The sequence below is a fragment of the Pristis pectinata genome, chromosome 3 (assembly GCF_009764475.1).
Source record: "Pristis pectinata isolate sPriPec2 chromosome 3, sPriPec2.1.pri, whole genome shotgun sequence".
In the NCBI taxonomy this organism is placed as follows: Eukaryota; Metazoa; Chordata; class Chondrichthyes; order Rhinopristiformes; family Pristidae; genus Pristis; species Pristis pectinata.
Window position 1 is genome coordinate 70,459,114 of NC_067407.1, and position 27,053 is coordinate 70,486,166.

A 27,053-nucleotide genomic window follows, 5' to 3' on the forward strand; every position below is an offset into this window, starting at 1 on the left:
CCAGTGGTGTCCTGTCAAGTTTGCACATTCTCTGTCTGCCCATGGATTTCCAGAGTGCTCAGGTTCCCTCCCATATGATGCACAAGTTGGTAGGTTAATTGGCCACTAGCTTACCCTAGTATGTTGATGAATCTGGGGGAAGTTGATGGGAATGTGGGGAGAATAGGATGAGATTAGCATAGATGGGATTGGTGTAACTGGGCAACAATGGCTCTAAAGGACAGTCTGGATTTAGGAACCTGAAGGGCCTGTTTCTGTGCTGCATAACTATATTAGATATATGAAAGAATATACATAAATTCCCCTGATGTACATCTTGAGAATAGGAAAAATGTAAGAATTTCAACACAGAGACTATTAGATTTTCCATCCTTCTCAATGTCCAAGTGCTTTTATTCATTATATTCTCACAAAAGCCAAAATAACCCTCCTATTATATTAAATGCCTGAGCTGGAAAAAAACTTCATTACACTTTGGAGCCAAATACAAGACCAAACATGACCAAATCAAGCAATTTTCAAAACTGTACTAGCAGCTGCAAGCCGTCTGAAACAGAATGACATGCAAAAATAAATTACTCCATCTGTAGGGGATAAATTCCATTAAAATGAATGAAGTTAACAACACTCTTGAGAGCAATGTAATGTTCTCATTCATTTATGCATACACAAAAAATATTGAAGAGGTATTAGGTTTTTAATGTAATCCTGATATCAACAGAAAATGAATGTGAAGTAAGAACACCTCCCTGTGATGTCACACTTTAGTGAAATGTTTTATTCTAAGTGGAAGGAACTATTTGACAATTCAAAACTAGGTGAATTTCAAGAACAAAGTTGTACGTTAAGCTAATAAACTAATATTTAATCACAATCTTGTGCAAGATCTGTAAAACAAGAAGATTGGGGCAATGATAACTGTAATAGATCACAAGTTACAGCTCAGGATTTCTAATTGCTGTAATCAAAACATTTTTTTCAATGAAATATAATAACACAGAAATTTGCTTCTATGGATGGTAACAGTAGTGAAAAATAACCTGTTACACAGGCAGCCACTTTATCTGCTTTGGCAGAAACCCACATACAAAAAGCACTCTTAAGTGCACAAGATGTGACAATTAGGCACTGAAAGAGTCACAACAGAGTGAAAAACTTGTCACAAGGAGCTAGGGACATTCATTTAACCAATGGCATGGGAAATGCAATTCTAAATAATGATTTTGTATCATATTTAGTAGCTGAATACATATGAAAATTTTAAAACTCGAATTCAAAACAGTAAACAGCTGGAATTAACTTAGTGTGCATTCATGACTCCATATTAAATACATTCTGTCATTGAGTAGCTAAAATTCCAATTCTAACCTTAAAATCCATAGTACAGAAGTAGAAAAGTGTGGTGCTGGAAATCTGAAATTCCAGAGGAACAGAGTTAATATTTCAGGTCAGAAAAGTAGCAAAGAGACTTCAACCAGATGATAACTCTGCTTCTCTTTCCACAGATGCTGACTTACTTGAAGTTTCCAGCATTTTCTATTTTTATTACTTAAAATCCATAACCTTAGTCACAGATGTGAAAAAGTTGCAGTGATCAAATATCAGATTATCAATAACTATTTAAGCCCAACCGTATTATCACCAAAGTGTTAAACAAAGCTAGAAAATACTTATTGTAGGTTATGAATGCAAGAAAAACCAGAGCAGAAATTTTCCATCTTGGGTGTTGGACATTACAGAAAATGTATGACCTATAGTGAATGCAATTTCCCTGTTGAGTTTCCCAAATTAGAACAGGGAACCTCTAATATAAGATTGTCATAATAGCTGCAACATATTACAAATATTTGCAAGCACATACAAAAATGTTTCAAAACCAGTATTTTAGTCAAACAGAAATAAAAAGCAACAACTTTCATTCAATTCAGCTGCAACGAGAACTAAATAAGATTTGAACAGTTTTAAAGTAATCTTGAGAAAAGTGGAAGCATCAGATTGGTTCAGTGAAATGTTCTTCCTTAGAAAAATGTACATAGAGCAGAACGTGAACACAGCTCAGGGCAAGTTTCCAAACAAAAAGATGTTAACCAACAGTGAAAACTTCAAACTTGTACTCCAACAAGAGGCCAAATGTATCCAATTCTCGAAAATATCAGAGCTTTGTACAAATTTACACACAGACATGGACCAATTGGGCTGTACAGCACAGAAATAGACCCTTTGGCCCCACCATGTCCATGCTGACCTTTTATATTAATTCCATTTGCCCGCGCTAAAATCGTATCCTTCTATGCCATGCCTATTTGTGTCTGTCTAAATATCCCTTAAACATAGTAATTGTATCTGATTCCACCATCTCCTCTAGCAGCATGTTCTAGATTTCAATGACTGTAAAAAAAAACTTACCCGTCAAATCCCCTTTAAATCTTCTATCTCTCACCTCAAGCATACACCCTTTTGCTTTTGATACCCAGCGACCACGGGAAAAAGATCTATCTACCCCTCTCATAATTTTGTATCTGCCTCTCAGGTCACTGTTCAGTCTCCTTTGCTCCAGAAAAAAGAAGCCCAGCCTATCTTATCTTTTCCCAATAAATAAAGTTCTCCAATCCAGGCAACATCCTGGTGAAGCTCCTCTACACTCTCTCCAGCACAATCATATCCTTCCTATAGCGTGATGACCAGAAATGCTCACAGTACTCCAAGTATGGGCTAACCAGTATTTTGTGAAGTTGCTACTTAACTTCCCAACTTTTATATTCTATGCCCTGATCTATGAAGGCAAGCATGTCTTCTTCACCATCCTATCCACTTGTCCTGCCACTTTCAGGGAACTATGGACTTTGACCCCCTAGATCTCTCTGTTCATCAACATTCCTTAGCACCCTACCATTTACAATATATATATCCTACCCCTATTTGACTTCCCAAAATGCATCAGCTTGCACTTGTTGGGATTAAATTCCATCTGCCAATGCTCTATCCAACTTTTCAACTGATATGATTCCTTAAGTTTTAAGTGACAGTGTGCCTTCATTTGCATTGGTTGCACTGTAAACAATGACAAACGTAATAGGAAATCAAAGGAATAGCATGCTACATGTATTCTTTTTCAACTACAGGTTGAGCTACCTGCTATCTTAGCAAAAGGTATTCAGAACAAGGGTCCATGTCCCAGTTCATCCCCATCAACTGCATAACAGAGGACTCTCTGATCAATGGGCTGGATCCAGGGACACACACCGAGACAGACAACAAGTGCTGCTGGAAGGTGATCAACTTGGTGAAAGAACTTGGTAGTCTTCCAGCACAACGAGATGTTCGTAAGGGAATGATGCAGACTGGCACAGTCCAGGCCACAGGAGTACATACTGAGGCATGCACTGAAGCTCGGTTCAGTCAATGCCAAGTCTCTGTGGGGGAAGGACCACAGTATAGGCTACTTCTGTTACCACACATGGAGGGGAAGAGTTGGGTGAGGAAACCCCTCGAACAATGAAAAAGGCATATCAGCCCAGGGGGTCACACAAGTGGCATGATGCTGTTTGTTGTTCTTTAAAAAAAAGGTTTACCCTACTGAATTTAACAACCATGAATGTAAAAGGTTTTTTTTGTACTGTTTCTTCTTTTGTATATATTATGAATAAAGTTTATCTTGAAATTATATAAAAGTATTCAGAATTGCTTTAGCTGACAACTCACAGATGTGATTTTTGACTCCTAATTGCAAGATATTGCAAGATCATTAAATTACACAGCACCAAAACAAGATTTCAGCTCAGCAATTCCACCCAACCATCTTTACCCCATCTACCAGAATTCCCTGTGAGGGGGAAGAACATCACAGGCAGAAAATCAGCTATTATCTTACTGAACGGCGAAGGCTTAACTGGCTACCTGCTCCTATACCTTGTGCACTTGCATGCTTATGTGGTAGTATTTGGTACAAACAGACTCATGTAAAAGTAGAATTCCCAAAGCATACCTTTGTGATCTGCTGCTGCAATTATCAGTCTCTATGTGCCTGTTTATAAATTATTAAAAAGAGTACAAGAAACATTAATGAAGGATTGCTATATTTACTGCTCGCACTTTTTGGCTCTTATTGGGGCTATCATTAAAAAATACCACATGAGTGTATGGAAGTGAACACCACAGAAGTTAGACTTCATGAGATCAAAGACAGATTGGTACATTACATTAAACTAACAAATGTGAAATCATATACATTGTGAAAATGAATGAGGATAGGCAATACCAGACTATCTAAAAACCAGACCACAAGAGTTAATGTTCTATAAATTTTGCAAAAGCTTCATAATTCTTTGGATTAGTTTATATTCAACTACATTTTACAACCAAGGAATATCAATGTACTCTTCTGCAATGAGACTTAATATACAATAAAATTCTAAATAATCAGCTTTCCATCTGGAGTTTTAAGTAAAGACTACAGCTTTAAAAGTAGTAAAGGGAGTATGGGAAACTTGAGTCCCAGTATTTAAATAGGAATTTGGTTTTTAAAAAAAGTACAAAGTAAAGCCCTCAGTAATTTAATGGTAACAGGATTAAGTATATTCATCATCTGTTTATTCAATTAATCTAATAAACTGAGACATTACAGGCTACTTATGATCTGTGGAACGCACATCTTGCGCTATGCGGGAACTCAGAAGTGCTTAAATGTCCTGGAGAACCACAGATGCAAGAAGTGTTATTAATTGGAGGAGTTTGAACTCTGGGCAACAGATGACATCATTGCTGTACATCCTTAAAGCAAAGTTGTTTCATGGCTAGCACAGTTCAGAAGTGAATCCACACTGCAGCTCAATAGAATGTAGATAGGAAGGGAATGGGTGACTGGCAGGCATACCAAGATAAAAAGAGCATGCAGGCCCTCGGGTCTCCCAAGCTACATCTTGCTCTCTAACCAGCATTCAATTCTCAGTATCGATGAGGGAAAAAGCTCAAGCCAAAAACAGAGCACACTTGCTGGCTCAATTGTACAGGGAGGAAGGATAAAAGTCAAGAAAGCAATTGCAATAGCAGATTCTGTGGTTAAGGGAAAAGTAAGGAGGTTCAATGATTGCAGATGTGATTTCAGGATGGCTTCTTAGTGCTAGGGTTAAAGATATCAAAGGAGCTACAGAAAGTGAACCGTCAGAGGTTATGTTGCATATCAGTATCAATTATATAGGCCGAGAAAAGTGAAGACATTCTGCAGGAGGTTTTAAGGAGTTAGGAAAAGAAATGAAGAAACTGTATTCAAAGATGGTACTCTTCAGATTACTCCCTATGCAATGCACCAGTGACTACAGAATGGCAGAGATGAATGTGGGGCTGAAGAGATGGCACGTCAGAAACTTTAGATTCTTTGACTTGGGAGCAGTTCTTGGGGGGGGGGGGGGGGGGGGGGGGGGAGGGGGAGAAATGACCCGTACAGGATGGATGGATTGATTACACACCAACAGAAGAGGAGATCAACCACGAGCATATTGAATTGTATGAAACAAGAGTGAATTATCACCACTGGCCACCAAGATTCAGCAAACCCTAAGACTGACACCCAGAGCTGGGACTAACGTCCGTGTTGAACAAGGTTTAAATTAATTTTGCTGGGAAAACGGCATGGGAAGGTGGAAGGTAGTACCACAAAAAGGCCTGGGAGAGATATGCCGCAAAGAAATGGAAAGGACCAAACTAAAAGTAGTACAAGGAGGTCTAAGATGTGTTCATGTACATGCATGGTGAGCTTAAGAAGCCTATTACATAAGATTGGTCAGTTGCAGTTGTGATTAACCATATTATTTATGATACTGTGGCAATAACCGAGGAATGGCCAAAAAAAAGAAAAAGAAAAAAAAATGGGAGGAGCAAGCCCTGCAAGCCTGCCCTGCCATTCAATACGATCAGGGCTGATCTACCCCAGGCTCATTTCCTCGTATGTGTCAGTTCCCCATAGTTCTCAATTCCCTTATCTTTTTAAAAGTGTATCTACTTCTTAACTACCTCCAATGATCCAGCCTCTACAACTCTCTGCAATAGAGAATTCCAGAGATTCACCACCCTCTGCAAGAAGTTGTTCCAATGCATTACAGTTTTGAATATGGCCCCTAATCTTGAAACTATGTCTCACTGGTTTGAGAGTCTCCCACTAGTGGAAACACCTCAAAATCTACCCTGTTATACCCTCACCCCCTTGTTAAACACTTTGATAAGATCACTCCTCACTCTTCTCAACTCCAAATATAAATCTAATTTCTTTAGTCACTTATGTTTGGACAACCCTCTTATCCCAGGAATTAGACGAGTGAATCTCTTTTGAGCTGCCTCCAGTGCTTAAGTAAGCACTTATTTAATCCTTTCTTAAATAAGGGGACCAAAATTGCATGTAGTACTACAGATGTGGCCTCAACAGTAGCCTGTACAATTCTAAACTGGAATCAAAGCTTGGCAAGAAAAACAGTAATTCAACAGCTGAAGTTTCAGCCAGTCTAGGTACATTCCCGAGGGAGAGTGTAGGAAAATTAAGCCATAGCTCCCTGGATTACTAATTAAGATACAAAGCAAGGAAAAAAAGTGGGAAAGACAAACAAATGACAGATGCCAGTTAAAACAAGACTGATTACAGAAAGCTCAGAGGGAAAATAAAAGTAGTAATAGGCAGAATAAGGGCATAAGAAAAGACCTGCAGCAAAAACATAATGGGAAACCAAAGATATTCCAAAGCAGGTGAACAGGAAAAGGGAATGGAAATAGTGGCAGATTTTGTTATTGGCTCTGCTCTCATTGAGAGGTTGGTCCTGAGGAAACTAAAGTGATCCACATATCTGCATTGACTGTGGTCTCGTCCTGAATTTTGATTGCATGTAGTCGGAGGGTGCGCAAAGGAGCAGGTTGGTGAAGAAATTCTTATATCCCAGTATTTGGTTTAAGACTGGTCCTTTTGTACGCGTCAGTGAAGGAATCAACAATGGTTTAGAGCTCCTCCAAATGTGCACATATGTCTAATCATGGTGGTGGTGAACCACCTTTGCCAGTGAAGATGGCAAAGGTTTAATAGTTTCCTGGTCATCCTGCAGGTTAAATTTCCAGGGCCTGACTAGGTATATCAAAGAACATGGTGGGAGGCTAGAGAAGAAATTGCAGGGACCCTGGCTGAAATATTTGTATATAGCCACGGGTGAGAAGCTGGTAAGACTGGAGGGTAGAGAATGTTGTGCTTTTATTTAAGAAGGGCTGCAAAGAAAAACCTGGGAACTATGGACCAGTAAGTCTAACATCTGGACAGGATTCTGAAGGATAAAATATACATGCATCTAGAGAGACAGGGGTTGATTAGGGATAGTCATTACAGCTTTGTGCACGGGAGATCATGTCTTACAAACTTGATTGAGTTTTTTTGGTGATGTGACCAAGAAGGTAGATGACGGCAGGCTGGTAGATGTGGTCCATATGGACTTCAGTAAGGCCTTTGATAAGATTCCACATGATAGGCTGCTCTGGAATGTTAGATTGCATGGAATCCAGGGACAGCTGGCTAATTGGATACACAATTGGCTTGACGGTAGGAAGCAGAAGGTGATGGTGGAAGGTTGTTTCTCGGACTGGAAGCTCATGACTGGTGGTGTGCCTCAGGGGTCGGTGCTGGGCCCATTATAGTTTGTCATCTATCTCAACAATTAAGATGAGAATGCAATGACATGGTTAGTAAGTTTACAGATGACACTAACATAGTTGGCATAGTGGATAATGAATGAGATAATCAAAAAATTACAGGGGGATCTCAATCAGCTGAGTAAGTGGGCCGAGGAATGGCAAATGGAGTTTAATTTAGTTAAGTGCATGGTGTTGCATTTTGGGAACACAAATGTGGATAGGACTTTCAGTGAACAGTTGGGCCCTGGGGAGTGTTGTAGAACAGAGGGACTTTGGAGTTCAGGTACATGGTTCCCTGAAAATGGTGACACCAGTAAACAGGATGGTAAAGAAGGCATTTGGCTCATTGGCCTTCATCGGTAAGGGCATTGAGTATAAAAGTTGAAGGTCATATTGCATATTAGTGAGACCACACTTGGAGTACTGCGTGCAAGTCTAGACATCCAGCAATAGGAAGGATGTCACTAAGCTGGCAAAGGTAAATAAAGGATGTTAGCAGGATTGGAGGGCTTGAGTTACAAGGAGAGACAGGACAGGCTGGGGCTTTTTTCCCCCCACGGAGCAAAGGAGGCTGAATGGTGACCTTATAGAGGTATATAAAATCATGAGAGGCATAGATAAGTCACAATCTTTTTCCTAGGGTAGGGAGGTCTAAAACTAGAGGGCAAAGGTATAAGGTGAGAGGGGAAAGATTTAAAGGGGACCTGAGGAGTAACTACTTCACACATAGGGAGGTGGGTATGTGGAACAAGCTCCCAGACGAAGTGGTAGAAGATGGGTATAGTTACAAAGTTTAAAGGACATTTGGACAGGTACATGGACAGGAAAGGTTTAGAGGGATATGGACCAAACCCGGGCTAATTATACTATCTCAGATAGGCAAGAACAAGTTGGGCCAAAGGTCCTATTTCTGTGCTGTATAACTCCCATGACATCTACAAACTCCCTGTAATATCTAATCCATTGTAGCCCAAAACATCTTGGAAGCTAACTTTACTCAATACATTCACACAATCCATTGTGCATATTTGCTATCAGAAAATGCTAGCTTTGAGAGAACATTCAGCTGGACATAGGCAAGCAAACAAGCTAGTTTTGTAAAACAAAATCTGCACCAGCCAGTTCTTCATAAAGGTCTTATATAGCCGATGGAGAGCAACTTCCATCCTCCACTGTTTTCAGGACCACCTCAATGGAGATGACCCATTCACCATAGACAGCCTTTGCTAACATGCTATGCCTTGATATGAGTCAGCCATTTTTCCACCTGTTTTTAAAAGGAGTATGGAATTGCAATAAACAGCTTTGACCCCTGGTTTGATTCTGAGGAGGACCTTTAATTCTTGGATTGGAATTTTGTAAAAAAAATGGTTAGATGACATGATGGTAAAATATACCAATGTGCAGATGTCAAAGTCTGGACACTGATGATGTCCCTCCAAATAATCTTTGTTTTTTTTCCCACGAATCATTACCATGCAGATTGTGTTAACTAAAAGAAGTTCGATTTTTCTCAGATACTCCATTCTGCTCTTTATCTTCCCCAGAATGCTGAAGGATGCCTTGAATATGTCCTAAATATGGACAGATTGCGGCAGTACATTACATACTAATAGCGATGTCACATTCTTCATTAGTATTCTTAAACAAAAAAAGACAATGCTCTTCAATATTTAAGATATTTTGTCTTTATCATAAGCATGCAGATTCTAAATCTAAAACACTAAAATAAACCACAAGGTTGAGATTTAAAAAGACAAACTATAGGGTGCACCGGAATTCAATATGCCACAACACTGAAGCTCTATTGTAAATCAATGTAGTGAGTCATTCTGGTTTATATTTTACTAGTTTATGCTCTAAACCACTACAAAACACCCACAAACCCCACAATGGACTTTGCTGACCTACTACGAATTACCTTCACACCTTATTTCCACATGCTCTTCTGGTTTGCATGATCAGCTTTGCACCAATGCCCCCAAAAAAAGAAATTTATCTCGTTGTAATGGAAACAATGCTTTCCCATTTTTCTCAGTCACTGGAAAACAGCTTGTGGCTCTAATAAATGTTCTATTTCACTCACAAATTCAACTGCGTTCAATTTCAAATTTTTTTTCTGCAGTCAAAAGGAGGATGTCTGTTTCCCTTATTTATAATTTGCTGTTTAAACATACTTTTGTTTAAAAGGTCTAAATGCAATGCATCAGCTCCAATCTACTCACATTGCCCTTGGAGCTCGGATAAGAGAAAGCCAGAATTACAGTGGAAATAAAGGTCAACAATCAAATAGTTTTAGACAACAAAACAAAATATTTGCAGTTTAAAAAAAATCTGCAAATTATCAAGTCTTCTTATCATCGATTTGCACAAATTTTATAGTAGTAGATGCCACAAATCAGGGTTATTTCAAGGAGGAAAATTTAAGGGTAACGGGAAAAAACCTGCCACAAGTACTATTTGCTGCCACAAGTACTTCATATCTGAAGTTTCTCTGCTTTAATGAGCCACTTCCTCCCACCAAAACACTCCAAAATATGTTCAAAGCTATCATAAGGAATCAGAAACAAACTTTACTGTGTGCATTTTTATACAGTTATGTACAAAAGCATATAACATCACATTTTGGGTGAAAGGATTCAGTTTTTGAATGCGACAGGAACCTTTCTACTACCATAATTCTTGGAGAGTGGCTGGCTTATCTCAACCTAGGTAAATCACTAGTCAAAAACAAAAAAAAAATCACACAAATATTGATCCAAAGCCTTCTTTTCAAAGTAAACATTATATATGGACCAAAAGTCACAGAACTAGGAACTTAAAAAAGTTTATTTAAACAATAGATGTTGGTGCACCAAATTACCTCTTTCCTCAAACTCAGTTTGTAATAGTTGGACAACTTCCAAAATCTTTTCTATGTCTAGTGTTTATAATATTATTCGAATTATAAAAGTTGAATTATATCTGATTTAGCCTCTTGAAAATATTATTCAAAGATGGATTCTAATACATATTTTTGCCATTAGTTTTTTTTGAAGAGCACTATCCATTTTGCTTTTCTAATTAAAGTTTTTGATGACACAGATTGCGCCATGATATTTGCAACAAAGATGGGCACAGTAAACAATAAACTTTATTACCACAAAAGGTAAAGGAGACGTTTAAACCAAGAGTAGATATCTTCAGACAGGATGCAAGGTAGTTATTGCAACACTTCACTAAAGGAGGTCATTGGGGAAACTGAATTAATTATCTTCAAAAGCACAATTATTCAAGTTTCTGTAAGAGAATCACACTTTCAGATAGCATGTTATGACAACAGGAAAGATGGGCTGAATGCTCTTCTCTAGCTTTAAACTGCGTAGTTTCCAACAGACTGCTTAAAATAATACCCAGTTATAATGGTCAACGGTAGAGCAATAGCTTATTTAAATGACTTCCCGAAGCATATTTTGTTTTTAAAATGCTTGCGTTTGCTCAAATTATCAGCAAGGATGCAGAAATTAGATTACAGTTTTAGGACAGCACAAATGTAGTTACGCAAGAATATTCAAAGATTTAAAGTAGCAAAAATCAATATTATCAGTAGAAACAAAATGAAGGGAAGCTGATTGCCCGTTCATAAAAATTTTGTTCTCAATTGCTGGAGATGCTTGCGAGACTACATTTAATGCCTAGCTTAGTTGCTTCACTTACAATAGAGATTTCCTTTGCTACTTCATAAAACATTAATAGTGTGGGACTGGAATCCTGCATACACCAATTCCAGTGAATGAGTGTTAACAACAATTCGATAGCTTTAGTTGTGGCATAACCTGATACAGAAACAAGCATATACAAGTTCAGAAGGAACTGCAGTAGTGCTTCAGATATCAACAACAGTCCTTGCAATCTTAGCCTTGTACATTCACCAGAAGGTGCCATACACAGCAACAGCCACCTTGGTAAAATCCAATTCAATGCTATAATTCAGTACATTACTGGAACACTTAAACTCATCCAATACACTGAAAAACAATGTTCCTCAGCTCATATACTGTGATGCTGTAATCCTCTGAAAATGCAGTGCATTGAGGAAAATAAACACCTCCTCATACAGCAGGACTTCACCAGTCCCATCTCAAAGCAAGGCTGGGAATTCATCAGAATTTGAACATAAAAGTTTAAAACACTTTTTGAAGATAAATGCCTGCAGTTCAACAATAAATTTCCAACAGATCCTAGTAAGTTTGGGTCCATTTACATCTCTGTCACAATCTTCTCATTGAAATAATACACCACACTTGCAACAAGCTCCTCACTGAAGTGGAATTAATTTACAGGATGAACAGGATACTGTTCAGCCTTTGATATCTTCACTGCAGAACCAAGATCACTACAACCTCCGTCATTGAGTTACAGTACAAGATGCTCATGTGTTGGCACATTGAGTCCCAAGACCACCTCAAAACTAGCACCTGGCTCTTGGTTTACCAAACAGCAGCAATTACTACCCTCCTTTCTACAAGACTTAGAGACACAGAAAACCTACAATAGACAACTGCAACTACTGCATAAGGATCAATTCTATCCAAGGAAAAATCTCTAATCCACTGGTGAAATAGGCATTCCAATTTCAGTATCTTCTCCCAAGCCAACGTCCCCAGGATCAAGACTGATCACACTCAACCATTTCAGTTGGTAGGTCATATTATTCATCAGACTTCCAAAACAGGCGATTTATTCTTGAATTCCATCACAGTGAGAGGTTTCCAAGCGACAGAGATAATACTGCAAATACATTCTCAAAGCTGCCTTGGAAAAAACTATAAACATCTTCATTCACTCATAGGAAACCTGGCTGATAACGACTGAAAATGAAAAAGGAACATCCGGGACGGCACTGAGCACCAAGTCCTTATGATTAGAGAATGTGGAGGTGAAGTAGATCAGCTGGAGGGGCATATGACATATCCAGAATCCAGTAACACAACCATTTTAAGCTCCAATATGCTTCAACTTTCTGCTTTACCCTCAAATCATAAACTTTCAAATTATTTGAACAAAAATGTTTCTAATTGTCAAATGTATAGTATCCGACACTATACACTATACTAAAGAAAACTTAATTACTTGACTCCAAAAAGAAATATCTCAGGCCAATACCAAAATCACATTTACAGGCTAGCTTGTAAATGTTTCCTTTGCCCTTATATTTAAGCACACACATGTACTTGTCTGTAAACTTATTGTTTGAAGCCAGGCAGTTCATTGCCAGCTGGGCTTATACGCCAATTCTAATTGAAAAAAGGTAAATTAAGTGCAGGAAAGCTCCAACAGTATTGTGTTATTTATTCGAGCATACTTCCTTGCGTGGGTTTAAAAAAAATGTACTGGCAACATTTGCCTGCATAAGAATTTTTAGTGTAGACGCCAAATCTGAGAAGTAGAACAGTCCAGCAAATTAGCTCAGTATGTTTTTATCCAGAACTAACATACAAAATTGTAGCTGAAGTATTACCAGCAACTGGTGCTGGGCAAAGAGAAATATTAACAGAACTTGATTTTCTGCTATGTTACAGGGTGAACCATCCCCAACAAACATTTCTAAAATAATTTCTAGTAGCAAATTAGAATTTGCTATTTGAATAATACAAAATCAACAGGATCTTAAAATGGCCAATTATGCTAAATAATTCATTTGTTCCAATTAATACAAAGATTGTTGTAACAACTTAATTTAACTCTCGTCAAAAATTGCCTTTTAAATATATGTGAAGGTAGTCATATGATCTATTGAGCCTGCTGTGCCATTCACTAAGATTATGGCTGATCTGATCATTGGCCTCAACTTGCTTGATCCCTTTAACTTTGGATTCCCCTACAGTCCACAAATAGAATGGGAGCACAGAAACAGGTCCATCCATGAAAAGGATCTTCCTTGAACCCCTCAAAACCTCTTCCCCTTGCCCTAAACCTATGCCATCTAGTTTTATATACCTGCACTAGAGGGTAAATTTTCCTACTATCAACCTTATGTCCCTAATAATTTTGTATACTTCTTTCAGGCTCCCCCTCAGTCTCCTCTGCTGCAAGGACAATCTAGCCGATCCAGTCTCTCCTCATAACTGAGATGTTCTGTCCCAAACAACATCCTAGTGAACCCCCTCCACACCATTTCCAATGTAATCACATTCTTCTTACTGTGTGATAACCAGAACTCTACAGATTTCATCTGTGACATAAACAATGTTTTATAAAGTTGCACTAAAGCCTTCTTGCTCTTGTATTCTATGTCCCAGCTAATGAAGGCAAGTATCCTGCAAGCCTGCCTCACCATCTTATCTACCCAAGTTGGTACCTTCAGGGATTCTTCGACTCTTCATACAAGGTCTCTGCTCCTCAGGTGTTCCCTAGGACTCGTTCATTATTCATTCAACATTCACTATGCCTTACCTTTATTAGTCCTCCCAAAGTAAATTACCTCACACTTATCAGGATTAAATTCCATTTGCCACTGCTGTGCACATCTTAGCAATTGATCAGCATGATCCAGTTATCCTCCTCACTCTCAACAACATCAATTTTTGTGTCATCTGCAAACATTCCAATCATACCTGACATTCCTAACCAAATCTCTCTCAGTTTTAAATTATTAAGGACTAAGGATCTACAGTTCTATGGGGTGCAGACTATCAAGTATTTATAACTTGAGGAAATTTCCTCCTGATCTCAATCTTAACCTCAAGATAATTTACACTGCCTAGCTCTGGAACCCCCTTCACCGGAGAAACGACTACTCCAGGTCTCACTAAACCCCTGTGAAGCTGTAATAAGACCTCCCTGCTTTTGTCCTCCATCCCTTGCAATTAAGACTACTGCCCCATTTGCCTGCCAATTTTGTGTTTTTTTAAATAAACATGGACACCCAGATTTCTATGATTATTTCTACTCTCACACCATTTAAATAACATTCTGTATTTCTATTCTTCCTAGTAAAGTGGATAACTTCTTATTATGCTCCATCTGTAAACTTTATGCCCACTTGTTTAACATGTTTAAGACCTGCTACAGACTTTTAACACGTCTTATCTTTGAGTCATCACATACAATACACTCCAATCCTTCAGCCAAGTCACTAATGCAAATTGTAAGTAGCCAAGGCCAATATTGGTATTTGTGGCATGTCGGTAGTTTTCATTTCCCAACCCATTTATCCCTATTCTGTTTCCTATCAGTTAACCAACATGTCACGTTAATACATTTCTCTCAGAACCACTAGGTCTTATCCTATAAATAACCTTTATTGTGGCATCATACTCAGTTTGGAAATTCAAATACACTACATCCATTGGTTTACTTCAGACTAGTTTTACATAATAACAACTAATGTACAGGCTGACCAAACAAAAACTTCCCTGATCTTCACAGACGTTGATGAGAAAGGCTATTTGGTCAATCTTACTTCATCCAGTCAGATAAGCTTAAACTTCTTTAAAACAAATCCTTGCACTACTATTTAGAATTTTACATACAAACACCTCTACAAAATCCCCTCTCATTCTCAGTCAACAGCTTCAGGTTTCTTTAGTGCTATAGTTCTGGGAACGTCTTATGACTTCACTCACATTGCCCTAGGGCTTGTGCACTTTCTCTTTTGAGCATAACAGATACTATCAATGAATACAAATCCTTGTCTTCTGATATAATTGATGTTATAAAGTTTCGTAGCATTTATAAAAATAACTAATCAATTTCAAAAGTCATAAGGATTAATAATATTTTACATGCTGTAGCTGTACATTTAGGATACACTGTGAATGTAGTGTATACTTGAATGAACTGTTAAATATTCCAGAGAAGGCTTCAAGCACTTGGCTCTGTGAACAGGCTAATTAGGTATTCACAAATGACTGCGCGTGTAAAACTTAATTGAACAAAAATAATTAAGGTATGGTGGATAAACATTAAGACAACAAAACGTTGTTCAGCTTTGTAAACAAACAAAGCAGATAGTGCCAATGCAGAAACATTATGAAGGATTAGTCTCTACAACAAATTAGGACACAAAGTTTTAGCAATAGGTATAAATATTACATAGTACTAAATACCTACTGTTTATACAGCCCATTCTGACACAATGAGATAGATGAAGATCAGTATTTCCAACACCTTCCCTCAATCATGACAAATGACTCATTCATCAAAACGTAGCTTAGCTCAGTTACAAAATGTTTATTTTCCAAAGATTATTCATGGAAAATAGACACAATGATAAGGTGTGGAACAAATGCAGTCATTGCTCACATCCAACTACAAAAGTTACTGGTTACAACAATACATCGTCTTTCCATTCATGTATAAAAATGTAACTTTTGAATATCAGCCTCCAAACACTATCTGGATCACTCTCACCATTAGGAGAAATATTATCTATTCCTCTATTTGACAAATTATCTATATTTTTGAAATACAGAAGATGATTTCAATCAACCACTGCACAGTAATCTGTCTCCAACTTCTTAAAACACTAAGAGGTGCCAAAATCCTAAGATTACCTGAAACAGCAACTGTATTCATGCACAGTGCATTGCAAACACAAAATACACATGGGACTATACTGAGTGAGGTCCACCGTCCGCAATCCTTGCTAAATTATGCTGTTATCATACCCTATCCACATTTGGAAAGGTAATGAGCTAGTTGAGGTAATCCAGGAGCGGAGGCTTGGTGTAGTGCTAAGGTCTCTCACAATGTAAATAAAACCCAGACAAGCCAGAAAAAGCTCCATACCTGAAGCTCCTTGGAAAATTTTGACAGCAAATCCACATGTACGGCTTTGCCATTTGCCATAAGTGTCAATGTTTAGATAGTTTTGAATCTATCTGACATTCAAAAACTTGAGTAATTTTTAAATTTAGAAATTAAATCATCTCATCCGAAAGCAAAAAGCTATAAAGACAAAAACCTGCAACATAACTTCCTCTTCGCAACTGTAAAATGTCCACTGTATAAGGAGAGATTGGCCAAAAGTTCAGACTTCCATAGACAAGCAGCACATCAAACTTGCCAGCACTTAAATGTTTCATTTCCACATGGAACTGCTGGCCAAATACAGCAAAATCCAAGTTGATATTTTTCCACGAAACATACTGTGATACTGAGTGGCAATACTACACTATCCAACATAGAAGCAAGATTCACAAACTTCCTCTATCACCCGTTTAACTATTTTGTGCTCCACAAACATTAACGATTAACTGTTTTAAAAAAAAGACAGACTTGCATTCAATTTGGGTCTTTCTTACAACTCTAGCTGAGAAAATGATAGACCCGTGTACTTGGTCCTAAAGCAAAAGCTGAATACAAATGATTGTTCAAAGTGGAAGACATTCCATTTATAAATTAAAGCAGCAATTAATTGCTTAGAATTTACAAAGCTGTTCAGTTCGAGTGTCGTTCTTATGTAAAAACACTTCAATAGAGAAAATCTAGATACATAATAATTGTTTCCACCCAGTCACAAACCAGAATCCAGTTCTATATGTCAGCAGTCAAAGGAAGCTAAAAGTTAATTTAATTTGCCTAAAATAATAGAGGTACCTTGTTTTATTCTGGAGTATACTCCATCCTAAAGTATTGCAACAATTTAATTACTTTCTTCAACAATATGCAAAGCCAACAAGACACAAGATACCAGTAACATGTCAGACAGCCCACTTGATCAAGAATCAATTAAGCAACACACATGATACAGGCCATCCCCAGGTACGAATGCTCAACTTATGGACATCCATACATATGAACGAGCTCCCATAACATGATTAAATTCACAAGTCCAACATATGTACATACATTCATTCCTACCAACAGCAGAGCTAGTTTACTCCCTCTCTACTTTTAGTAATTGTTCTTTCTTATCAGTCTTATTCATGTGCCTTTGATGCCATTCATTAAAATACTGTGGAGGCATGGTTACTATACTGAGTGAATTTTGTGTATTTGATGGACAAGATCAACTTATGGATGTTTGTATGAACAGAACCTGTTCATTACCCAGGGACTACCTGTATAAAGTGTTGGTTACCTTGCAACTATAGAGGAATGTACAGATCGACATAAATTATATTCTGAACAGAAAAACTACCGCTGAGCCCACGAGAGCCAGCAAAATCCAGCATAACTGTCACTGATTTAACGTGACAGTCGGAGAGAAACAACTCCATGGGCACCTGAAGGCCAAGATTCAATAGGAAACTTGTGACCTAAAGAGCAGATGGTGGATAGAAAAAGCAGTGGCAAGCAAAGTACATGCAGATTCTTCAACACTTTCAAAGCCACCTACAGCCCAAACACTCAAGACCAAGACTGGACGTGAACTTACAAAAGGTAGACAATTAGTCAGCATTGCCTAGAAGAAACAATTTAGAAAAACTCCTCAAATGTAACTCTGCCCTTCACAAGAGTACCTTTGACTCCATCCCACAGCAAATTCAGCCTTGCTGTGATGCTTAACCAACAACTTTAGATGCAAAGACAACATGATTTTTACCATTCCAAGAGAAATACAAGGAGCAACCGCATCCACTGTACCTTTTCAACCTCACAAAAGCCTTTGATTTCATCAAACTATGAAGCATTCAAATTTGGCTGTCCACAGAAATTGAGTTCATAGAGGAATACAGCACAGATACAGGCCCTTCAGCCCAATGAGTCCATGCCAAAGTTCTTCAATTTTATGTTTGTTTATGATGCCATACAAACCGTGATCCTATTCGATGGGTCCACAACAAATCCAATTTCTGTGGAGGCTGTCATCAAACAAAGCTGCATCATTGCCCAACACTTGTCAAATCTTTACTTTATACTTCATTTATATAGCACAGTAACAGGCCCTTATGGCCCAAGGAGTCCACGCCTCCCATTTAAATCCATGTTAACCTACCCATACGTCTTTGGAATGTGGGAGGAAACTGGAGCACCCAGAGGAAACTCATGCAGACACACAGAGAACGTACAAACTCCTTACAGATAGCGACGGGAATTGAACCCCAATCACTGGTGTTGTAATAGTGTCATGCTAACAGCTATGCTACCATGCCCATTTCTATCAGTGTTGCATCTCACCTCCAATAAGTTTTCCGTTGGAGTGGAGCTAATCGAAGTAACTAATGGGAAACCAGTCAGCATTCATCGCCTCCACTCCAACTCCGAGGTCACTCCAACTTCAGTAATCAAAGAGATTACAAGGTGGGCAGACAAAAAGATTTAAGAATGCTCTCAAAGTCACCCTGGAAGAGTCCAACATCCCCATACTCCTTGAAATCCTTGCTCAAAATGCAGAAGAGCTTTTGGGATGCACTGGTTGCACACAGGAGCCCATCAAAAATGCCAGGAGCACAACACTTCACAAATTACCCACAGTCCACTCTGACAAGCACCTCCTGCCCAAGGCTCTGTGGATCATCAGTCACATCAGACATCTTAGAACCAGAGTGGAACCAAGGGACTACCAAAAAAATAACACTCAAAATCAACATCACAACTTTCAAAGTATGATCTGCTTATAGGATTTCTTTCATATTAACTGGAATATTTGAGTTAAAAGTTATATATTCTGCATGTTATTTCAAAATCAATGAAGTGAAGATTCTAATGAAACTGTTTCCCTCTTTACAGATGCTGCATGACTTGCTCAGCATTTCCAATATTTTCATTTTTCAATTGAAACCAGGTGATTTTTCCTTTCTCTTTGAATAAAGAGAAATGATAATAAAGCAGATGAAAAATAACAAACAAGATTCCCAAAGACCTGAAACATTAACTCAGTTTCTCTTTCCATGGATGTTGACCTGCTGAATACCTTCATCATTCACTGCTTTATTTTTTAAAAAAATCAGATTTCCAGCAGCATTTTGCTTTTCAACAGAACTATCAGAAAGTAAAGCAAGTATGCAACAACAAATCACAGTATATAGCATCTTTAATGCAGCAGACATCAAAACATTATCAAACAAAAATCTGACATCAAACTACACATTGGCAGCTGTGGATCAGAGGGAGGTTTCAATGAGTATCTTAAAGATAGATAGAGAGAGGAACAGAATATTGGAACTTTAGGTCAAAGCTGTTGAAGGTACAGATAGCAGTGAAAGGCCACTAAAAACTTGAAATGTTTAAGGGGGATGGGAACCAGTGGGGTAGGTCAGAGGAAGAAGGGGATGGGGAAAAGTCAGATGTAACAGGCAGAGAGGCTTAGAGGAAGGAGAAGCAGAGTACAGGGTATAAAAGCAGAAAGGTGGATGGGCTAAAGTGCATTTACTTAAATGCAAGAAGTATCAGGAATAAGGGAGATGAACAGAAAGCTTAGATAAGTACATGGGACTACGATATTGTGGCTCTCACAGAGACTTGGCTGAATATTCCTGGTTTTCAGTGTTTTAAAAGGGATAGGAGGGGGGGAGAAGAGGAAGAGGGGTAGCGATAATGGTCAGGGATACTATTACAGCTGCAGAAAGGGTGGATAATGTAGAAGGATCCTCTCTAGAGTCAATATGGGTGGAAGTTAGGAACAAGAAAGGAGCAGTTACTCTACTGGGAGTATTCTATGCGCCCCCCCCCCCCCCCCCCCGGTAGCAGCAAGGATACTGTGGAGCAGACTGGGAGGCAGATTTTGGAAAGATGCAAAAATAACAGGGTTGTTATCGTGGGAGACTTCAACTTCCCAAATATTGATTAGTACCTGCTTAGTGCCAAAGGCTTAGAAGGGGCAGAGTTTGTTAAGTGTGTCCAGGACGGATTCCTGTCACAGTATGTTGACAGGCCGACTAGAGGGAATGCCATATTAGATCTAGTTTTAGGTAATGAACCGGGTCAGGTGACAGATCTATCAGTGGGTGAGCATTTGAGGGACAGCGACCACTGCTCCATAACCTTTAGCATTGTCATGGACAAGGATAGGAGCAAAGAGGACAGGAAGATATTTAATTGGGGAAGGGCAAATTATGAGGCTATAAGGCAAGAACTTGAAAGTGTACATGGGCATGACATTGTTGAAGGGAAATGTACCATGGAGATGTGGTTGATGTTCAGGGATCTCTTGCAGGATGTTAGGGATAAATTTGTCCCAGTGAGGCAGAGAAAGAATGGCAGGGTGAAGGAACCACGGGTGACAATAGAGGTGGAACAACTAGTTAGAAAGGAGGCAGCAGCATACATAAGGTGTAAGCAGCAAGGATCAGATAGGGCTCATGAGGAATATAGAGTAGCAAGGAAGGAACTTAAGAAGGGGCTAAGGAGAGTGAGAAGGAGACATGAAAAGGCTTTGGCGAGTAGGGTTAAGGAGAATCCCAAGGCTTTTTTCTCTTATGTGAAGGGCAGAAGGATGGCTAGAGTAAAGGTAGGTCCGATAAGAGACAAAGGTGGGAAGATGTGCCTGGAAGCTGTGGAAGTGGGTGAGGTTCTCAATGAATACTTCTCTTCAGTATTCACCAAAGAGAGGGATCTTGATGATGCTGAGGACAGTGGTAAGGGGTAATGTTCCAGAGCATGTAGATAGCAAGAGAGAGGATGTGTTGGAGCTGTTAGAAAATATTAGGACAGATAAGTCCCTGGGGCCTGACGGAATATTCCCCAGGCTGCTTCACGAGGCGAGGGAGGAGATTGCTGAACCGTTGGCTAGGATCTTTGGAGTCCTCATTGTCCACGGGAATGGTACCGGAGGATTGGAGGGTGGCAAATGTTGTCCCCTCATTCAAAAAAGGTAGTAGGGATAGTCCAGGGAATTACAGACCAGTGAGCCTTACGTCTGTGGTGGACAAGCTGTTAGAAAGGATGCTAAGAGATAGGATCTATGAGCATTTACAGAATCATGGACTGATTAGGGACAGCCAGCATAGCTTTGTGAAGGGAAGATCTTGCCCCACAAGCCTGATAGGGTTCTTTGAGGAGGTGACCAGGAAGATTGATGAGGGTAGTGCAGTAGATGTGGTCTACATGGATTTTAAAAGGCGTTTGACAAGGTTCCGCATGGCAGGCTTCTTCAGAAGGTCAGAGGCCAAGGGATCCAGGGAAACTTGGCCATGTGGATTCAGAATTGGCTTGCCTGTAGAAAGCAGAGGGCTGTGGTGGATGGAGTGCATTCAGTTTGGAGGGCTGAGACTACTGGTGTCCCACGGGGATCGTTTCTGGGACCTCTACTTTTCGTGATATTTATTAATGACTTGGATGAGGGGGTGGAAGGGTGGGTTTGCAAGTTTGCAGACGACACAAAGGTTGGTGTTGTGCATAATGTGGAGGGCTGTTGAAGCTTACAGGGGAATATTGATAGGATGTAGCGCTGCGCTGAGAAGTGGCAGATGGAGTTCAATCCAGAGAAGTGTGAGGTGGTACACTTTGGAAGGACTAACTCCAAGGCGGAGTACAAGGTTAATGGCAGGATTCTGGGTAGTGTGGAGGAGCAGAGGGATCTGGGGGTTCATATCCACAGATCACTGAAAGTTGCCTCACAGGTGGATAGGGTAGTTAAGAAAGCTTATGGGATGTTAGCTTTCATAAATCATGGGATCGAGTTTAAGAGCCGCGAAGTAATGATACAGCTTTACAAAACTCTGGTTGGACTACACTTAAGAGTACTCTGTCCAATTCTGGTCGCTTCATTATAGGAAGGATGTGGAGGCATTGGAAAGGGTGCAGAAGAGATTTACCAGGATGCTGCCTGGATTAGAGTATGGATTATGAGGAGAGACTAAAGGAGATGGAGGATGAGTGGAGACATGATGGAGGTATACAAAATATTAAAAGGAATAGATAGAGTGGAAAGCCAGCACCTCTTTCCCAGGGCGCCAGTGCTCAATACAAGACGGCATGGCTTTAAGGTAATGGGTGGGAAGTTCAAGGGAGATATCAGAGGGAGGTTTTTCACCCAGAGAGTGGTTGGTGCATGGAATGCACTGCCTGGGGTGGTGGTGGAGGCTGATACATTGGTCGAGTTCAAGAGATTGTTAGATAAGCATATGGTGGAATTTAAAGTAGAGGGATATGTGGGACGAAGGGGTTAGATAGTCTTAGGTGTGGTCTGAAGGTCAGCATAACATGGTGGGCCGAAGGGCCTGTATTGTTCTATGGTTCTATGGTTAACTGATTTTACAACAATGTTAACTATATAGAGGCTGTAATATTCAAAAACAGAGCATCAAAGTAAATGGCTGGCAAAGACAATTCTGATTAGAATTGGGGGAAAGCAGAACTCAGCCCAAAACATCAACCATCCCTTTGCCTGCACATATATTGCTTGACCTGCTGAGTTATTCCAGCCATTTTTTTTAAAAAACTCAAAAGCCTTGCTGAACTAGAAGTTAAAAACATGGGTTAAAACTATGGAGAGATTTGATTTAGAAGTAAAAGTACAATATAAAGGAGCAAATATCAATCAGCAAACGGGGGTGGGGGGGATGCGCTGGGATGTTCACTTTGTTGTTTTTCTTGATTGACATTTTTGACAGTTAGTAGCATTCACACAGAGCTATCACTGGTGTTATTTGACAAGTTACTTATAGCTAAAATCATCCAATGTTAATTGAAGATTATTACTCTATTAAGAGTCTGAAATTTTATCATGTTTGCAGACAACAAAACAAGTGTTCTACAGACTATAGTTAAAATGGAAACACTTAATAATAATGTTTAATTTAATACATTTATTAAACACATTTTCTGCATGACTTCACCAGGAGCCAAGTTACGACTTTGAGGCATGATATATTAGCAGCCATTTTATGATGCTTTTGTTTAATTTTTTTTTAAACCTTTAAAGATTGTTCTACATGAAAGACCTGCATTTAAAAGTGCCACAACTATTGCATGCAGTATGTGAATCACCACTAACCATTTAAAAGATAAAAGCTGGTCCATTAACTGTATTAAAAACTGTCTAGCCCTGAAAGGATTACTAATAAAGGTAAATGTACATGGCCATTCATCTTTGCAAGGGTGGAGGAAACTATATTGGTGTATGGCTATAATCCTTGATTAACTTCAAAGGGGGTAAACAGTCAGTTTCAGGACAAGCAAATGTTTACACAAATATCCATTAGGCATCCAGCGAATTCCAAGAGAGCATATCATTTGCACTGATGGTATCTTCAACCAAAACAGCACAGCTCTAGAAATTGAAAAAACAGTAAGTAAAACTCCCTTGCCAGTTATTTATAATATTTGGAAAATAACATTTTTATTGTAAACCAGTAGGAGCACTGGAGCTTGTTGATGTACAAAAATAGTGCATCAAAAACTAAATGGATGGCAGAAACAATTCTGGGTAATACCATCCAACATGAAAGCAAAGCCATAGTTCTGCTTTCATTCTGTGCAATAAATTGCTTACTGATATAAATGTTTAATGTTTCCTTTTACCACTAAAGCTGATTCAATGATTGGCAAGTGAATACAAAAGCATAAGTGAAAAATAACGTTACACTGGATGGGAAGACAGCATCAAGACCTCTTGCTGTAACCAATATGTCAAATGCCATTGAGTTTCCAAAGGTTTTTAATGATATCTTGAGGGCATAGTTCCATAATTCCATTTTTTTTATGTAGGTCTTTGATTATAATGGCTAAAATTCAGTCATGTTTTTCCTTTATTGCTAGGATTTTTCTTAGTGTTTGAGAGATTTTCTTCTTCATTCCTGACTTTGCATCAAAATCCACAAGTAATTTGACCATCTTATGACCAGTACCATAGCATAGTAGTATATGGCAACAACACATAATAGTATAAACAAGGTACAGCCAAAGCCAAAATGAATCTCACTCTTCCTACATCAAATATTGCCAGATTATTTTTGTCAAATAAATAAAATCTATTTGAATAGAACGGTAAAAATTAAAAGAAAATAATACATGAGCAGTGATGGCACCAGCTGTCATACATATATGGTAAGGGAATATGGAAATCAAAAATGCACTTAAGCCATTTGTTAGGTGGCTAAAATTTATCAAATAGTCTTAAGGAAAATTATCCATTGATCACCTTTTATAGATCAGAAGTGCGCTAAAAATAACCCAAGGTTTGAAATAATAAAACATGCACAAATCACCAGGCACTTATCTGTACAGATCATTTAAAAATTCATCCATACATCAAGGACAGAATTACATTCATCATAACTAACAAATTATGTTTCATTAAACATTTATTTACATTACTCAAATAAAGTTCATCTAAAAAGTTAGATATCTGCAAAACAGATGGCTAGCAGAGAACCAAAAACTTTATAGCACTCTTATGTTGATAGAAAGTATAGTATGGTTCTCCCACTTTACAAAGTTCTATCCATTACTCAATATACAAATTTTTATGGATTTGTGAACACCCCCCCCCACATAGAGGCCTCAGGCAATACACTGAGTAGACCAAGTAATCTGCATGCCTAACACAGACGTTTGAGTTGTGACATGACAGGAGGATCACCAGGTGAACAGAGAAAAGATCTGAAGATGTGCTCAAAGTTTCTTTAAAAAAAGTTCAACATTTCCTTCAACTCCTGGGAACCTCTAGCCCATCGCCACTCAAAGTCATGAAGAAAGAGGAGTCAGGGGCATACAGAGAACTCAAGACCACGCACCGGGAGCACTTGGAAGCTCTGGTGTAAATAATGGGAACTCACTACCTCAAGAACTAACCACCCCTCCTACTCTGTCAGTTACCCATTTCCCATCAGTGGAAGAGCCTAGCTTTCCCATTTTGGCATCATCAGCTATTTCAGAACCCACAAAACCAGATTGGAAGTCATCATTCCTAAAAGACGGCCTAAGACAATGACAGTATCAGCCCAATGCCCTAGTGCAAAGTACACTGACTAAACTGAAAATGTACATACAACACTATTAAAATATGAAATAAAAACAAAATGCTGAAAATACTCTGTAGATCAGGCAGCATCTGTGGAAAGTAAGAGTTAATGTTTCAGGTCAATGACCCTTCTTCAGAACTGACATAACTGCCTTGATGGGTTGTTGACTTGAAATGTAACCTCTGTTTGTCTCTTCATAAATGTTACCCTGCTGACAATTTCAAATATTTTCTATTTTAATACCAGATTTCCAGTATCTGCATTTTCTTTTTACTTTCCCATTAAAACATGGGCGTTATTAAATACTTGTCTCTATTTGTTCGGCTGTCTGATCACCATTTTATCGTAAACTTTTAGTTCAAAAGTAAGGGCATCGCAAGGCCTCAAGTTGCAACTTCCACTCTAAAAAATGCACAGAGGCGACTACTGAAACACTTCAGGTTAAACTAAACTTATTCTCCAAAACTTGGGCAAGTGAACAGAATGACGGAACACCCCAAATAAAGCACCTGCATTAATTCAAGAGCTGGGTTCAGATTTACAAATAAAATAAGGAAAGGGGGAGGGGAGGGGGAAGGAGGAAATCTGTACTGTTACCAGCGAACCCCAAGATCGCTTCCCTCATTTTGTGTGGTGATGTTAAACACATACACATACAGGAGAGAAGTGGATCAAGTCGGAGGGCTGCGGATGTGGAGACGCTTTGGGAGCCCAGTTTATAATCAGCTGTGCTGATGGCGAGCACCAATCCCTGCCCCCTCTCGCTATTTACAATCTCCGGCTCGCAGCCGCCTTCTTTTATTATTAAGAGATTGCGCAGCGAACACACGCCGGCGCCGCAAGGGGGGGGGGGGGTGGGAAGAGAAGAGGGAGTGAGGGGAAGAGAAAGAGAAAAAAAAACAAAGAGATTTGTGAGGAAAGCAGCACGGCTCCTGCAGGAGGCCCGCAAACCCTGGGTGGAAAAATGCCCGCCGCAATTAACAAAGAGCGCGGCGATGCCGCCAGCCGCTGCCCGCCCCCCGCCGCCACACATATTTATACAGCAGGAGGGAGGCTCCGCTAATTAAAGGCACCAAGGCCCTCCTCCCTCCCTCACGGCCGCCCGCCCCAGCCATTCACCTGGCAGAAGCGCTGGCAGTAATCCCCGGACGACTGCACGGACACGCCGAGCTCCCTCAGCTCGTTGCCCAGCTGCCGCAGGTTGCCCATCAGCTTCCTAACGTCCGCATCAACCTCGGCGCCCGCCATCTTTCCGCTGCGCTCATGCCCGGAACGCGCCCTCCCCCCGGCTCCCCCACCCCCCTCCCATTCCTTCAGCAGCACCAGCACCGCGCGCGCGACGTGAGCTGACGTCAACGCGAGGCGGCACCGCCGCCACTCTGATTGGTCCGTGGCCTTACAGCGCGAGGAGCCGCTGGCAGGGGCGAAGTCACGTGAAGGAGCGCGCGCGCGGGGGGGTCGGGTGTTCCGCACGTGGTGGCGCGAAGACCGTTGCTCATGTGCCCCCTGGGGAGGAAAATCCCGGCGAAGCGGTGGCGCTGCGAGTGGGGCAATAGCAGC

General features: G+C 39.7%; 1 protein-coding gene across 1 annotated transcript in view; it reads right to left on the reverse strand.

Annotated features, from left to right (window-relative positions):
• Window positions 1-26,763, reverse strand: part of LOC127568443 (zinc finger protein 292-like) — a 192,134-nt gene extending 165,371 nt beyond the window's left edge. The window contains exon 1 of the mRNA XM_052012175.1: window positions 26,613-26,763. Within this exon, the coding sequence (XP_051868135.1) occupies window positions 26,613-26,741 (129 nt within the window). The 5' untranslated portion in view covers window positions 26,742-26,763. The remainder of the gene's footprint in view (window positions 1-26,612) is intronic.
• Between the last annotated feature and the right edge of the window lie 290 nt (window positions 26,764-27,053).